The 17,774-nt window shown below is 38.9% G+C and overlaps 1 protein-coding gene across 1 annotated transcript in view; it reads left to right on the forward strand.

The window, feature by feature from the left end:
• LOC132984226 (focal adhesion kinase 1-like) overlaps nucleotides 1-17,774 on the forward strand; it is a 55,037-nt gene that overhangs the window by 21,506 nt on the left and 15,757 nt on the right. Inside the window, exons 11-25 of the mRNA XM_061050964.1 lie at nucleotides 491-598; nucleotides 1,259-1,376; nucleotides 1,762-1,792; nucleotides 2,181-2,251; nucleotides 3,014-3,031; nucleotides 3,710-3,766; nucleotides 5,503-5,523; nucleotides 6,954-7,051; nucleotides 7,509-7,593; nucleotides 7,679-7,779; nucleotides 7,954-8,069; nucleotides 8,239-8,339; nucleotides 8,487-8,576; nucleotides 8,774-8,978; nucleotides 16,529-16,640. Coding sequence (XP_060906947.1) covers nucleotides 491-598; nucleotides 1,259-1,376; nucleotides 1,762-1,792; nucleotides 2,181-2,251; nucleotides 3,014-3,031; nucleotides 3,710-3,766; nucleotides 5,503-5,523; nucleotides 6,954-7,051; nucleotides 7,509-7,593; nucleotides 7,679-7,779; nucleotides 7,954-8,069; nucleotides 8,239-8,339; nucleotides 8,487-8,576; nucleotides 8,774-8,978; nucleotides 16,529-16,640 — 1,332 coding nt within the window. The remainder of the gene's footprint in view (nucleotides 1-490; nucleotides 599-1,258; nucleotides 1,377-1,761; nucleotides 1,793-2,180; nucleotides 2,252-3,013; nucleotides 3,032-3,709; nucleotides 3,767-5,502; nucleotides 5,524-6,953; nucleotides 7,052-7,508; nucleotides 7,594-7,678; nucleotides 7,780-7,953; nucleotides 8,070-8,238; nucleotides 8,340-8,486; nucleotides 8,577-8,773; nucleotides 8,979-16,528; nucleotides 16,641-17,774) is intronic.

Below are 17,774 nucleotides of genomic sequence, written 5' to 3' on the forward strand. Positions count from 1 at the left end.
AATGAGTGCACGAATGCCTGTTGACATGTAGTCTTTGTTATAAAGCATCTTCTTGACAAAGCCATATGTGCCAGCTGATCTGATTAGGGAATAAAACAGCTGCAGTGCTTAAAATTGAGTAATTAAATTTCAACTTAATGAGACAGGCTGCCTCTCAAAGTTTCAATAATTAGTTCAAGAGGTTGATCTTTGAATATTAATGAATCAGACCTCGTCCTGTTCGGCCTTCAAAAATGTAATGACTAAATTATTTTATGCTCAGTGTTTACAAAGTGTGGCTACTGTTGTTGTTTATGTTTTCTATAAAAAATAGAAACATAAATAGACAAGTAACTATCTATGGGGAAAATAAGTCTCAAACCTGTGTATCCTTGCTTCAATGGTTAATGGTTCTTTAAAAAGACAATTTTCAGTGAGCTGAATAAAGGCACCGGCATGGTGCATGAAGTTACATGTGAATTTTAATTTCTCTCTATGTCTGTCTCCGCAGCCTACACACTTAGCTAACTTTAACCAGGTTCAGTCCATTCAATACTCTGCGCTGGAGGAGAAAGACAGGAAAGGCATGCTGCAGCTCAACGTAGCAGGAGCTCCAGAGGTGACAGCACACACACACACACACACACACACACACACACACACACAAACTGTTACGTTTTCCCTTTCTATTGAAGGGCTATACTTTTGAGTCATTATGTATAGCCTATTGTTTGGTTTTCACTTTTGGTATATTCCAACTGTATTGTTTTAATGTAAACCTCTGATTGACATGAAGTTAATGTATTTAAAGAGGCAGGGTCCATCCCTATATTTCTCCCATATTAAAGCAATTGTATTTGTAAGCCAAAACCAGATGTTTACTTGATTTTTTGTCACCTTTTAAATATATCAGGCATTTCAAATTGTACATGTAGGAAAAACAGGAAGTGATATTAGGAAAGAGGGAGGCAACACTGAAGGGTGAAGGCGGGTGTAGCCATCTGCACGAGTGTCAGCGTGAGTGTGTCTGTCGAGAGTGAGTGTGTATGTTCACAGCAGGCCTTACTAGTGGAAACGCATGTGTGCTGGAGTATCTGTCTGTGTGTGTGTCTGTATGTGCTCTGGTAGAAGATGGTATCCCTAATAAAGCTGTCATTGTGTCACTGTGAAGCAACTCTCTGTCCTACTCTTACAGTCATCCGTGTGTGTGTGTGTGTGTGTGTGTGTGTGTGTGTGTGTGTGTGTGTGTGTGTGTGTGTGTGTGTTTCTGTGTGTCTAGCCCCTCACAGTCACCACGGCATTGCTGACAACTGCAGAAAACATGGCTGACTTGATTGACGGTTACTGTCGGCTCGTCTCCTCAGCTACTCACTCCTTCATCGTCAGAGTCCACAAAGGTAAGCCACACGTTTTTTTTCATGTGCATTAATATTCCATTAAGTCTCCAAATGTTTTAATGTTGGGACTTATTCACAGCATTATTATGGTATGGTTGTATGCCTTCAAATGTTTGATGTGTTGTTTAGGTTGCAACAGTTACACGATGCAGAGAATGAAACTATAAATAGTGGACTGAGTTGAAATTACTGTCAGCCATCTTTCACACAGAAGTCAAGTCTGATTGTGGCTGTTGAAGCTTTAAGCCTGTCACTTTGAATAACCAGCCTGTCAGTGTTAAGCTAGTCTTTTCTAAAAATAACAATGGCTGCAAAGAAATGTTTTACAGTGATGTGGCGCCAGTCTGTTGTGTGTCTGATTCATGTGTTCATTTTGTCTGTGCAGAGGGTGACAGAGCTCTGCCTTCCATCCCCAAGTAAGTCAGCAGACTTTTCTTTTTGTTTCACTTCTTAAGTGAGAACAATTAAAGCTGTTACTTTACTGTGAGAGAATTCAGTTGTAGTTTACTTTGTGGTGATGCTTTGATTTTTTTGAATTGAAATGTGAATTTTTGCAGACAGAAATAGTTTTAATTTTAGTAACCAGCTTTAATCTGGGTCTTGATGATAAAAGTTGAATGTCCTGGATGTGCCCATATTTTTCACATCATTCTGTTCTACGTAAAGACTTTCATTTGTGCTTTTATATTTTACTGTTGGTGGCACAATACACACAGGCTGTCTATCTTCCATTCCTCTAGTTGCACTACTATCTTTACTTAATCTTATTGTGAACCAAGAGTAAATTTCTCTTCTCCTGTCCAGAGTTTCAAATCATGAGAGGCGGATGGAAAAACGAATGGATGGAGTACGAACCAGAGCTGTCTGTGTCTCAGGTATAAATCTCTGCCTCTCTTTCTCTTGCCTGTTTCTCTGCTTCCCCTCTTTTAATCTTCCTCTCATTCTGCTGCTCTAAATGTCATGAATGACTGTGACCACTACCAGTTAGATGAAGGGTGTAAAGATGTGTGTGTGCGTGTGTGTGTGCGTGTGTGTGTGTGTGTGTGTGTGTGCGTGTGTGTGTGCGTGTGTGTGTGTGTGTGTGTGTGTGTGTGTGTGTGTGTGTGTGTGTGTGTGTACCCTGTTTCCCCTATAAAGCCTCATCTGTGTGTGCAGTGAAGAGTCCTTGTCTCGCCAGATGTCCCCATGGAGAGCTTTAGTCACTCTGCCCTGACTGTCTACTGACCTCTGACTAACTCATGTAGAATTAAATTAAAAGGACACCAAATGAAGCAGCCATTAAAAAATATCTGTGACCTCATTTGTTTTTACAGTAATACTAACTCTATATTCTCCTTCTGTGTGTGTGTGTGTGTGTGTGTGTGTGTGTGTGTGTGTGTGTGTGTGTGTGTGTGTGTGTGTGTGTGTGTGTGTGTGTGTGTGTGTGTGTGTGTGTGTGTGTGTGTGTGTTGTGTTGTGTTGTGTGTGTGTGTGTGTGTGTGTGTGTGTGTGTGTGTGTGTGTGTGTGTGTGTGTGTGTGTGTGTGTGTGTGTGTGTGTGTGTGTGTGTGTGTGTGTGTGTGTGTGTGTGTGTGTGTGTGTGTGTGTGTGTGTGTGTGTGTGTGTGTGTGTGTTTCATGCTGCATGTGGCTCCTGCAGGTCACACTAGTGGCGATGGTAAACAACATTTTTTCTGTCAACCGTCCTAAATTAGTAACTCAGTGGTATTCCTGCTCTGGGTTTCTACATTTAGTGATACTGTACGTGTGTGAACTATCTCTCTCCTTATCAGCCTGTTTCCTCTCCAGCCTGATCCATGACTCAACCTGTTTTTCTTCAACTTTTTTCTGTGGAAAGAACAAAACCTTTTCCATCCCTCCCCTTCCTCTTCCCTGTTTCTCTCTCTGTTGTACTCTTCTGCCCTTCATTCCTTATGTGAAGCTGTTTTATTGTACATGAACTTTTAAATTGGTAAGCATGTGTTTGGAATTGGGTATGGTGACGGGCTTTTGGAAAGGTACTTCTATTTTATGATGTTTTTGTTGTTTATTTATTTTTATTGTGTAAAATATTTTAAAGTTGCTTACTCTGATTTTAAAAGTTTCATTGTCATATTGTTAGTGGGGGATCTAAGTATTCACAGGGTGTTATTAGTGTCTGGGCTTTTGGTGAGCGTTGTCTCAAAGCTTTCCTTTCGGTAAACTGAATGTTTCCCTGAAAGCTCAGCTGGTTCTATAAAAGTTTTAAGAAGTGAGAGTGTTGCAAACTCTTCTGTTTCTTCTTTTCTTCTGTATGTTACCAGCCTGACTGAGACTGAATGTTCTTTTTCCCTCCCCTCTTTGCTTTTCTCTGAAGAAACGGACGACTACGCAGAGATCATAGATGAGGAGGACACCTATACCATGCCTTCAAGTAAGTAGACACACACAGGTGCTTATACATGACAGGCAGCTGACTTGACACAAAGACTTGTATAGCACATTGTGTGATCGCTTGATCGTGTGGGCTCAGACAAGGTTTAGTAAGGTGATGAGGATGAAAGATTTTTAGGAATGAATGTTTGTGTGTGTGCACTGCTGTAGATTACATATGTGAGTCTTTAATTGTGTGACTGGAGTTGAGCTAGGTTCAGACGAGAAGACTTCTCTTCTGTGTCATGGTATTATTATAATTTTCAACTTTTATGTTATTATAAGAAATATATCAGAGTTTTCATTTGTTGTTGTCCTATTTTAAGAATATGTCTCTGTGAGCAGCAGTTATTCTGTCCCCAAACCAGATAATTAAAAAGTGTATTAAAGTCGCAAGAAAAATCATTTTTCACTCAATTCACTAATGTAAAGGTTAACACCAGAACTTTTCAACAATGTCAGACATAGCATGCAGTGTTGAGTTTGAAAATGTAAACTCTAACCATATATAACAGTTATTTATTACTTAACAGTTATCACTGTACAACAGAGGTTCTTATGATATTCCAGGCCTGATTACAAATCTGTTCAGATAACAGCAAACGATAATCTCCTCCTGGATTGATTGTTAAAAAAATGGCTGGCAATACAAAATAATGATTACTAATAATCATGAAGGGTTTTTCTTTTCCCTGAATGACCTTTGTATTCCAGGGTTACACACACAAGTCTTAATCGAAGGGGAAACTGTTTAAACCACATCATGCTGTCTGTTTATTTATAGACCTGCGATCTATGTTTGTTTCAGTTGTCATGAGATTGAATAGGAATAGAAGCTTCCTCAGGCTGCTTTGATATATCATTTAGCCCCAATGTTTTCATTACATTAACTTTATGTATTGCTAATCTTTATTAAAAGTACAAGTATTCATCTTAACAACGAAAGTCGTGATGCTATACAGGCAGCATTTAAAGGCAGTTAAGATGGGTACCTTAACATACTATATGATAGGACTGGAGCATGGACACTAAGTTAAAGAGAGTTTAACTGACATAATTACCCACTTAAATCACCTCAAAATGTTGCCGAGGTATGGCAAGCAAATGTTGTTTCATGCAAACAAATTTCAACATGGCTGCAACAATTTCAACACGGCTTTGCTTTCTTAATATTCATGAATAGTACAGCAAAGCTTGACGGTGTGAACACACACACACACACACACACACACACACACACAGTGAGAGCAAGTATGCTAAACTGTTACAGAGATAGGACAACATCCACCATACAATAGATCTCCAGAAAGAGAAACCATTACTCTTATCTGTGCTGTTCACTAGTCATGTTGCATAACATGGTAATTACAGATTTTAAAGACTTTACCTATTTATGTAATCTAAGAATGCATATATGTTATTCTGCTGGCCAAGGTCTGTTAAGATTTGACGTCTGGACTGAGCAGCTTCAACGTTTGTAGTCCTGTTCTGATGTCAAAGCATTAACAAAGATTTATTTGCCGTTTAGATTGCATCATGAAAACCTTTTTGGGAAATTGTCTTGTTGCTCGCATTCAACAAAAACTAACTTTCTTCAGACAGTACTCTCAACCTACCCGCATCAGTGTCCAGTCTATTGTAGGAAAATTTAAAAAAAAAAGACTGCAGCAAAAGTTGATGGATCTCTGTACTCACAGCTAGTTATTTCTGTCTCCTATCACTAACCCGTTTTCCTAGAATACTATGGACTAGATCAAGGTAATGATTGGAACGTACCATGAGACTGGTTGTATTGTGATGGCACTTTGATTTGGTTGTCTTGACCCTTATTTTATGTTTGCCTGCAACTTAAAACTAAATTCTGAGTTCATTTCTGTTTCTGTACCCTGGTGATTTGATCCCTACCTCCTGTTGATGTTTGATGTGCTGCCATGTTTGGGCTGAATTGATGGTAGTTTCAAAAATGAGGCCCATAAGTTAGATTATGATATTTGTGTGTGTTTTTGAATGTTACAGGTAGGAAACGGTTTTTGTAGTGATATAAACAATGAGACCTGCAGTATAATGCAAGCTGTTGAAACCCATTAACTGCTCAGGGCAACAGCTGAATCACTGTTTTCTACTGTCATCATGCTCCTGTTCACAACTTTGTCCTGTGGAAAGAAGCACAGCAATACTGAAGGGGTTTAAATGGATACACATGTAGGACATATATATACTGTCTTATTTTAAACCCAAACCATCAAAAAACAGGGCAGTCCTTCTCTATTGTTTAACCATAATGATTGACTTCAGATTACATGCACAGCATTTAAAGGCAATAATTATGGCCTGCCCAGTATAGTTGTCTCTAAAGTTAGTATATGTGTTCTAAACATGTGTGAAAGACATTTCACCAAGTTGGAGAGGTGCAGTTTTCTGCTATCCTATGGTGCCATGTTTGCTATATTCACATGCTGATTACATGGACAAAGTCAGGTCAACAGTTTCATGCCTGTCAGACAAAGCAAACCATCAGCTTCTCAACAGCCAAGAATTCACAGAGCTTTTGAATTCCTGTTTTCTGAACATTAAACTGAACACAAATGTGCATTTGTACATCACTCAAGGCTACTTCACAAATGCATTAAATGAATGGATTGATGATTATATCTCACTGTAAAATCTACCTGACTTTATCCATATAACATTTGATTCGGTGTTGTAATTCATGATCATAGATATACACTGTCATGGCTGTTATGTGTGCGTGTCACATGGCATGTCTAGCTGTGGTTTGCTGATGCTGTTGCTGCATGCTGTTGACATTGAGCTATGCTGATTGCCATAAAGCTTCTTGTCAGAGTCTGAGGTTGCATTAACTCTCAGGATAATTTAATCTGAATGCTTTGTCCAGTTTCAAGTTACTCCCTGCAACAAAAATGTTTTAGTCGTGAAGTTAATGAGCTCGCTCTACGCCCTTTGGTTGGCTATGAAATGTTTCCAGAGCTCCTTAAAATAGAAACTTTGACACATTTGAATACATTTGCTGAGATAACTAAACCTAAAAGCACTCTGACAAGTTTGTTTAATTCAAGGCATGTTAAAGGAAGTGTTTGTGTATGATCGTAATTCCTCAAAGTCTATTTTTCTTCCCTCTGTGTGTCCAATTATGTGTGTGTTCATGTCTATGTGTATTGTGTGTATAGCGCGGGACTATGAGATTCAGCGAGATTGTATTGAGTTGGGACGCTGCATAGGCGAGGGTCAGTTTGGAGACGTCCATCAAGGAGTCTACATCAGTCCGGTTCGTGGTCTTTTTCTCACTGATGTGAGCTTTTGAAACATGTTAAGATGCAACAAGTTTTACCTCTGAATGTGAATGTGAAAAATGTAGTCTACTTTATGTTATCCTCTTCCTTTGAGGGCTTCATGGCTAAAATATACATCAATGGACAGTCTGATGCTTTGAACCATTTCATTTTGGACATTTTGTAGAACCATCCTTTTACCTTTAAAGATTTGATTTGTTAGTTGTTTAAATCTATGAATGTGCATGTAATCAATGCAGGCAATCTGCAATTTTCTCTTTGCCCTTTCTCAAGCTCTTGTTGCAAAATCATTTTAAAGCTACACTAAACAAAATAACTTGCATCGTAATATCAGAAGCATAGATGTCCTTCAGACAGTGAATATGTATGTATGTATGTATGTGGATGCTTCTGTTGTACTGCTTCTTACTTTTTTGGATGTGTTTCATGCAGGAGAACCCGGCACTGTCTGTGGCAGTGAAGACCTGTAAGAACTCCACATCAGACAGCGTCAGGGAAAAGTTTCTCCAAGAAGCTTGTAAGTTCCTGATGTGTGTGTCTCAGATGTTACCTGCACCTTTCAAGACGTTCATTTTTTGCCAACCTTCTTGTTTTCTCCATAGTAACCATGCGCCAGTTTGACCACCCTCACATTGTGAAGCTGATGGGAGTCATCACTGAGAACCCGGTCTGGATCATCATGGAGCTCTGCACACTTGGAGAGGTAGGACTCTATTGAGGTTTTGTATAATGCTTAAAATAAACAGTACGTTAACCTTGATGTTGTTAGCATGTAAAAATCAGCATGGAGACTTATCATCACTTATCATCTTTTTTCCACGGTCGATATTGATACACTCTCACATTCCTTTGTCTGTGATTTTTTTCTTCCCCACAGTTACGGTCATTTCTCCAGGTGAGGAAGTACAGTCTGGACTTGGCCTCTCTCATCTTGTACTCATATCAGCTCAGCACAGCTCTTGCATATCTGGAGAGCAAGCGCTTTGTACACAGGTATGCAATATAATGTCACTAAAAATAAACAGATACCGATATGCGAGAATTTTAACATAATAATAGAATACAATACTGCCAATTTATTAATCTTGTGAAGTGTGTCGAGTCAATTTATTCATTTATAGTCATTCAGTCAGTAGTCATTTTAGTGTTTTGTCTTCTTCAGGGACATCGCAGCGAGGAACGTGTTGGTGTCTACAGTGGACTGTGTGAAGCTCGGGGACTTTGGGTTGTCACGCTACATGGAAGACAGTTCTTATTACAAAGGTAATAAAGTACCTCTATCTGCAAGGTGTTCCCATAAATCCAAACTTCACCATCTCCTGATTACTCCCTTCTGTTCGTCACAACGTATAGTGGAAAGTACTATTATTAATTATTGGACTGACATTGGACTTTATTCCTGTTTTTTAGCATCTAAGGGTAAACTTCCTATTAAATGGATGGCTCCTGAGTCCATAAACTTCAGGCGTTTCACCACAGCCAGTGACGTCTGGATGTTTGGTAAGTTAACATCGAAACCGTCTTTTACCTGACTTTCATTCTGTATCACTCTTGTTCTGATGTTTTGTGCTGTAGAACTGGATTCCGTTTTAAGTCTGCTTCTGGTTAAGCCTTGACTCTTCCTCTGCAGTGTTTAAGAGCCAGTAGGTAGCTGTGGCATAGTGATTGAGTGTTTATGTCTTTCTGTCTTTTCAAAGGCGTCTGTATGTGGGAGATCTTAATGTTTGGAGTCAAGCCTTTCCAGGGTGTGAAGAACAACGATGTCATCGGCAGGATAGAAAACGGCGAGCGACTGGCCATGCCCCCTCAGTGCCCTCCTACTCTCTACAGCTTGATGACAAAGTGTTGGTCGTATGACCCCAGCAAGAGGCCACGCTTCACCGAACTCAAAACACAGCTAAGGTACTTAATGGAGTGTGGTCTGAAAGCATCTGTGTGTGTGTGTTTGTGTCTCTTTGTGTTTCTCTGTAGGTGTGAGCCATTTGGGGCTCAGTGTCATGAGGAGATTTTAAAGGTGTAATATGTGATTTTTGATCTGGTAGATGTCACACATCAGCACCAGTCTCTCATACCAATACAAACTCCCTCAGTGCATCGCTCCCCTTCTCCCCCATCCCCTCCTTTAGTGTTCCAACCAAGTGCAGCTGTTTGAAGGACATATCTCTGTCCTGATATTCAGCCCAAAGTTGATTGAGTTCTCATTTCAGTATTGTAGACCAAAGAAAGTATTTTCTTTGCTTTGGAAAGTTGGTTCTCCTGCAATTGTACTCATGCGACGATACTCCCCCATTTTGCCCCTACAAACAGCGTCCCTGAGTGGGCTGGGCTGTCTCTGGCTGGACATGGCGGGGTTCATGTGAAGAAACATGTATGAAACATCTTTAAGCCTCTGAGTGACATGTTAACAAGCTGAAGGAAGCGTCATCCTGTCAGCTTGAAAAACAGAGATCAGAACAACAAACCTAGGGGGAGTTTGGCTTTACTCCTCTTTTGAGGAAGTCCTAACTCAACAAAATACTTAGTTATGGTGTATTTGATATATGGTTTATTAATGTTTAAAATATAGTATATTATACCTTTAACAAGTGGACAAGAGAAACATTGATCAGTCTTGCAATGCTCTACCATTGAAAGATGTTAAGAATGTTAAATTGTCATTCTATCTGTTTTATCTCAGGGTCAAACGTTTAACTCGTGTGTTTCAAGCTAAGACCTTCTGGTTTTGTTGCATTTTTTGTCTGTTATTCTGGACAGTTTTTTATTACGTTCCCTTCCGTCTACCTGTTTTCTAAAAATAATATTCTTCTGACATTTGATCACTTTAATGTAGATCCATCTTCATTTACATTTTTTTCTTCCTGTATAGGTTTGGTGATAATAATGTGCCACATTCAATATTTTTTAGTGTTCTCTGCACCGTCCCGTCCTAACAGCAGGTGTCACTGTTGGTCTGCTTCATTTGTTTTGTTAGATTACCATGATTGATTAAGATAGACAAAAGACCTTGAACAAATCCTAAACATTCAAGTGTCAAAATCTCCCCTTTCTCTTTGGCTGATGGCTGCACGTCAGATCAGAATGAAAGCTTTAAGAAAATGATGGACTAGCAGAAGAAACGTCTGTAGATGATCAAATACAGGCAGATAAGCAGAGAGACAGTAATGTAACACAGATGAGGTGACATTTACTGTTATTAAGATGGCAGTATGGATCATTTCAGTGTCTTGTCAGGAAGACTTTTTCAAGGAGACAGTGAAGAAATCATTTCCTGTGTGTTGAGACGATAGCTGCCATAAACAATGTATTGGTGTCGCTCCAAAATTAATTCTACAGATAACAGTGTTTATTTCACTTTGCAAATGTAACATCCCAAACATGCAGTGGATGTTTGACTATGACAGGAGATAGTATATCAACACTATTACAATTTGCCCATGTTTTCTCTACAGCAGTGTGGTATACAGTTCAGCCTTTTGGTATTTGAACATGGCAGAGTTTTTGGCTTTAATTCCAGAGTGCTCTGGAACGTGGTCATATTTACCTTTAAAGGTGTTCTGCATTGTACACATCTCTATTGGACGTGTATAGAATTATTTCCCACACTTTCCAGTTGTATAGAAAGTATTACAAGAGAGTTTCAAAAAGGTTCAACACCTTCAGATTTTACCTGAAAGTCGTCACTCAGGAGTACTGAGCCAAAACAAAACGGTCCAAAAGCCTTTCAGACACCACTATTCATCCTGTTTAGGCTGCTGACATTATGGTTGGCATGGCAACCACGAGGCGAAGATGACTGAGATAGATTGAATGAGTTATCTCTGTCACGCCTTGCTTCTGTGTTAAATGATACATCACTGTCTTGCCTGGAGACAGAGAAAATAACCCGGGCATGTTGTGATCAGATAAAGTAGAGCTAGACGACACTGTACACTATTTCAAAACTGTCTGAGTAAGCCCAGAGTATATCAACGTCATGATATTCCCCTTCAAGCACAAGGGGTCCAGCATAATTGTGAGTCATACAATGTTGAATTATTAGCTGGGCGAGACAATTCAGTGTTTGTGGGAAGTTTTAATCAAATTTACTGAGATATTCACTCTGTAGTTACGTGACAAAACCACACCTTTTGATTTAAATCCTGAGAATCTGAGAGTACAGTGTCGTATATTATTAAAATCCAAATAGGGAGGGAAAAATGTAATTTCCCTAAGAAAACACAGAAAGAGTTCAACTTATGAAACCTGACAGGTTTTGTGATTTATGTGAGAAATTGTAGGATTACACTGTGATTATAAGGGTCCTAACAGGCATAATGATATGACAAGAACACAGAGATAATCATTTTCATTGAACATGCTTTGACACAAACTGGATCAATTAAACTAGATTACATGTTCATGCACAGTAATGATTTGAAGACCTTTTATCCTGCTCTGTTAGGTCTGAGATAGCTTCAATCTAAGAGCCTCCTTCAAACTCCCAAAAGAACTGAAGTATCTATCAGAAATATGAAGAAGATTGTGGGATTGAATGAGTATAATCACACTTTGTTTTTAAGGGTAAAGTAGATGTCAAGTAGGAAACAAGCTTTTCCCAGCCACCATGACTCATCACTGCAAAATCATACAGGCATGATCAGACCTGAACTTTTCTAGAAGAGATCTTTCAGCATCACCTCTGATGACAAGATAAATCATAATAACAGAAGTGATGCTGCTAGTGTGAGTTTAAGATTACTGTAAAAGCACAGCAATACTGCGGGGGATATTTCCATTGAAAAAAAAAAATCACACCCAATTTCACAACAATTGAAGACACAACAGAGTCTAAAGTGGATGAGACACCAGTACACCACTGCAATCAGTTATAATGGTGCTCCGGTTTCATCGTCTTTTATTTCTGGATCAGCTTGATTTGAAATGTGTGCGTGTCCATTTCTAACAAATAAAGCAGTTTTGCTGTTTGAAATGGAACACGTTCATAACTAGTGGCATCCCATTCTACAGATGAACTGCGGGCTAATACAAAACAAGATATTTCACATTTTGATATTATCAATAACAACATATCTTATACATTTTAAAAGTTTGAATCTATGTTAACCAGCTCATTTAGCCAATTATTTAAAAAAAATACAGATAACTGCATGACAGTGAGTTTAATTCATCTGAAGAAAACAATCGTGTCTAGCTTTTGTGTTTCTTCAACATACATTTCTGCACACATGTAAAGACACCAGGTTTCAGCAGCACAGGGAGATGCCATCATTGTTTCCTTCAACATGCACATTCTCCCGTTGTCCTTCTCCCTCTCACACACAGAAACAGGAAAATAAGAGCATGTAATGAACTCCCGTGGTTTTATAGGTTTGCTCAAAACCAGCATGACTCACACCTTAAATTCCACCACCATTTCTCTTCCAACTTTCCTCTGGTCAGCTTACCTCTCTCTACTCCTGATTCTACTCCTATTTTCTCTTCTCAAACTCCTCTCTTTTTTATTTATTAATCTTCTCCTGACCTCTCTCACCTCCATATTGTGTCCTGATTTCACTTTTCCTACTTTGGCTCCAAACATGCACTGGCCTCTGCATCCTGCAGCTCTACTCATCACTTTGACACATGTTTAGTGTGTATGTGGTTTTATGCTTTTATGGGCTGCAAAGCCAGGGTGGAAAAAAAGCATGTGACCTGCGTTGAGCGCTAATCTGATAGAATTAAGAACATATATTTTTAATTGGCTGTTGTGGGTTGTCGTTGAAAAAGAAAAAAACCTCAGCCAGTGCCTTGGAAACCAAGTCAATATTGACCATGTTAACTGTGGTCCCTGGCTATTAATAGAGGAAAGTTATACCATATAAGGTCATACAGTTTGGTTTACGTTCGGTCTGGCTGGCTTTTATATCATAATATCAATTATAGGTCTCTCCTGCCAAATATGCAGCTCTCAGCTTCTACAACAGTTTTTCTAGATGGTGGACCAACATGAGTGTGTGTGTATGGATGTGTGCATGTGTGTGTTTACACAGTGGGCAGCTGCCAGGAGCTCTAGATTTCCATAGAACAGAGAGAGAGAGAGAGAGAGAAAGTAGAGAGAGAAAGAGAGAATGGAAGAAATGAAAAATGCTTGTAGAACTCTTGCAGCTCCTTACACTCCTGGTTTAAGCTTGGGATGCTCCTGCTCCTCAGATCGTGTTATCCTGATAGTGAAGTCTATGGGATGTGAAGGACTTTAGCCTGTAGCATCGTGGGGATTTTTTGTTCAGCAGCAGAGTAGATTTTAGTCACCCTGCCAGCAGGAGTCAGTTTTATCGTTTAAGGCATTGCTGGGTTTTTTTGAAGCTACTCACATTGACCTTCAGTTGTGTATCAATGCTGGGTACCAGCCGTCTGTCATCTTTTAGAGGCCACATCTTTTTCTAGAAGAGCTGGATTTGATATGTGCTCTGTTGCTTTTCCAGTGGCCTGTTACTAAGGTAAAGTATTGTCTTTTCAGGCGATCTCATTTTACGGTTCTACCAAATGATAGATTGATTAGTTTACTTTACCTTTGTTTATGTGTAACAGTATGCAATGTTCAGTGCATGCTACCATACCAGTGCTCAAATGAAGGATGTCTGGAGCGGCTATTTTGTATTTAAAGGGTGTGCTCCACTGGGAGAACCTTTTTTTCATGTCCTTCTTATCTTATCTTATCTTTAATCGTAATCCATCCAAATTAATACTCACAGTCATACGCATTAAAGAGCTTTGGCCCCTTTGTAGTTGTTTTCCAAGTTCAAGCTACGTGCAACAGATGAAGCACAAAATCCACAGCCTTAATTCTCCTGCAAAACACATTTCAAAAGTAAAACTAAAGCTACAATCAGGCTTGAGTTTGATCTCCCAAATTACAAGTCGTTTTCCTACAGTGGTGGTTGAGCATAACAACGTAAATTCTGTATTTTGATTGGATTTTGTTAAACCGATTTCTCTTCTGAAGACATGTTTACACATTTACGTCAGCCTTACATTAGCGTGGACGTATAGAAACATGTTTCCTTTGCTTGTCCGGTCCTTTTCTCAGTGCACTTGAACCCTGGTTCTCTCATCCTACTCCTCATCAGTAACAGTTGTATCCGACAGCATTCAGGTGAGACGAACACGAGAGTACCAAGGGGTGTTGCTAAAAAGTCTTGAGATTGAGCAGTCAGCCTCAGCCTGAGTAAATAAACATACCAGGCTGTGTTATTCCAGGTGGTGTTCTGGTGGTCGAGGTGGGGGCGGAGACAGCGAGTCAGTGTAGATGCTGCTAGGTGCTGCTGATGTTATCGTCATCACACGTATTCAAACATGACGTAATTTACTGTAAGGCGAGCTTTGACGATTTATTCATGACTGGTTTTAATCAGAATTGATATCTAATAACTTTGCTCATGTGGGCATTGAATAAAAAAGGGACAATGTTACAATACCTTGATGCTGTTAAACACAGGGAGACAGCATTTACAAGCAGCTTGAGACTCTCGGGTTATTTTCGCACATACCATTATATGTTTTAGTGTCGTCTGTATTTGTTTGTTTAACTCGTGGGATTAATAAAGTCCAGCACAAAAACTAAAACCTCTCCTGCAGACAGAAACTTGTGTCAGAAATGAGAAACACATTTAAAACATTTGTCTCACAGGGCTGATGGAGACAGAAAAAGCAAAGTAAGCCAAAATAAAAGTGAAGTGAAAAAAACTGGGAAGGGACGGAGAGGGGAATAAACGAAGATTTCAAAATGATATCTATGGATGTAATTTAAAACGTATAAATTAGATGAAATATTATCGAACAGGGCTCATCCAATGATAACACAACTTATACGTGCCAATATTTGAAAAGTAAATCAAATAAATTGTGAAAATACATGAAACATGAAAATACAAACACAGAAGGAAAAGACTTGAACATGTAGAATAATAGTGTAAAATAGCATACACAATTTTAAGTTCATTTTCATATATTTTATTAATAAAGCTGAACAAATATTATTTATTGAAAATAATATAAATGTATACATAATATTAAATATATATATTATAACAATATATTTAAAACAATATTCAGAAGTGATTATCTTGATATTTTAGTGTAATAACCGTGTAATACATTGGAATAAAACTGTGATTTCAGTATGATTGTATAGATGTGTTTGAATGTGTTGTGATGCAAAAGAAAGACAAGACCTGACATGAGACTGACTTTGACAGCTGCAAGGACACAATCCTTCTCACACACAAACATAAACACACACACACACACACACACGTACGCAAACACAGCAGGAGACAACAGAACATGTGGTTGGGTAGGTGGGTGGGTGGGTGGGATGGGGGGTTTATCATGTTACCAGAAATAGCTCTTACCCTTGTTTAGCAAAGGAGAGTAGAAAGAGTGTGTGACTGGGTTCAGAGTGTGTCCAGTGTTTGTGTGTGTTGGATTGATCATTAGTGGAGCTGTCCTCTCCTCAGCAGCATTGTTTTCCTCTTGGGGATTCTGGGTTCAGTTTAGCTGCCGTTTTCCCAGGAAGCAGGTCAGTACGGTTAAATTCAGTGTTGTATCTTTGGCTGCATCACACAGGAACAATATTGGGTGGGCGGGTGACGCTCTTTGGCCTTCAAGTGATTGAATTTGTTCTCAAGCAACATTAACCTCAAAGAATTGTGTAAATATACAAGAAAAGAGTTCAGGTTTAACAAGCCTTATTGATATTGTTACTTAGCGTAACTGTTTTTATCTTTTTATTTATGGAGTATTATTGGGAGTTCCTCGAGCATCCTGGGATGAACCACAACTTGAGGGAAAGACTGAGCGAGAAGTCATTTCATAACAGAATGGAATCTGTTTTTCTAATGACTTTAGTTTATGCTCTGGTGCTCTGTACACACACTATGAGGAATGCTTTGTATGCATGAGTGTTTGGTTGTTTAGCACACAGTAATGAAGCTCTTGATATACACAATGATAAGTGTGTGTGTGTTTGTTTGTTTGTTTGTTTGTTTGTTTGTTTGTTTGTTCGTGTGTGGAGTTATCAGTGAGTTATTTAATATGTCCAGCAAAAGGGAGAAAACCACTTAAGCTGACAGTTTCTTATTAAAAATAAAAGTCTATTGAGGGAAACCCTGTAGTGTACCGTGTTCATAACTTATGAGTAGACATGATTTCCTGCTATGGTTTCATTTCAGTCATGATTATACTTGGCCAAACAATGTAGCCAGAAATGTTGCACCATCATATATTTGCATCTATTTAAATATGAATGGTCACCACTCATAGACACAATAGCAATAGAGGAAAGAGCATGGATTGGTTCAAAATAAAATTATTAGAAAGCCTCTTTAAGATTGAGTTGACAGCTCGATAGAAGCATATGGAAATAGCAGCATACTGTTTGTGTTATATTGTGTTGTTTTCTTCCTTATTTGCAGCACTATTTTAGAGGAGGAGAAACTCCAGCAGAAGGAGAGGAACAGGATGGAGATGAGGAGACAGGTCACTGTTTCCTGGGACTCTGGAGGTTCTGAGGAAGCACCGCCCAAAGTAAGGACCTCAAATACAGTAACACGTGTGTTTTGTCTGTCTGTCTGTGTCTGCTTGTATGAGTTCAGCAGGTGTTGTGATAATCTGTTGTGTTTGTGCTGTTTGCAGAGAGACACACTGATGATTGCATGTCCCATGGTCCCTTTAGTAAAGGATTACTGTCTCTCTGTTTTGCCCTAATGTGGAGTTAATGACATTTTAGTCTCATTATGAGGCATTAAAATGTAATAACTTGTATATCAGTTAATATGATGTTTCCTCCATTTGTACAAGCTTGGCTTTTTAAACACACAAGATCCCTTCATGCTCATTGTCTGTGTGCTGTTTTTGACTGGAAATTCAAGGTTAAGAATGACAAATGTTAATGGTTTAAGTTTTTAGATGTAGCTAAGGACATTTTCATTTGACACACAAGAAAATAATCTTCAGAAGTGAAAGATTGCAGAATAAGCTTTTGTATGATTAATACAATGATCCTTCTGGCCGTCCGAAATGCAATTTAATTTTTTAAGTCTGTGGGCTTTTTTGTGTAATATGTCATTATAATAATCACCTCCTGCTGACAATTAAGGGATGATTATATAGAAGAATAGATTTGAGCAAAGGAGACTACTTTATTATGTGAACACATACTGCAAATGTGTATTTATTCATTTAAAATAAGTTTAAAATACTTGATTTCTCGCCTTTGCCACTCCATTAAACCATCCCCCACTCCTGCCTCCTCTTGTTCTTTTCCACCTCACAGTTTGTTGCCCCAGCTGCTGGCTGCCTCACCCTCACTCACTGCCCCCGTGCCCCTGCTGTTAGCATCTTTTAACTGCGTCTTTTGGTTACAACTAAAGCCATATGTTTTGAACAGTGTAGTATTTGAGAGACAAGAGATTCTTTTTAAGCCTTAAATCTTTCTGTTATCTTTCCTGCATTAAAAAGTTATATAAAATGTGGTTGTATGAATTATTGAATGTTGCCGTTGTTTTTATTTGTTGACAAGGGAAATTAATTCAACATCTTGTTATGTTCGTGCTTCAGAGGCACAGTCACTGTATGGCTTTGGTTACAGTATTGCTTATCAGTGCTCCAGCTCATCCCTGTCTCTCTCACCTCTCTACTACATGTCTCTGTCTTCTGTGA

The sequence above is a fragment of the Labrus mixtus genome, chromosome 11 (assembly GCF_963584025.1).
Source record: "Labrus mixtus chromosome 11, fLabMix1.1, whole genome shotgun sequence".
In the NCBI taxonomy this organism is placed as follows: domain Eukaryota; kingdom Metazoa; phylum Chordata; class Actinopteri; order Labriformes; family Labridae; genus Labrus; species Labrus mixtus.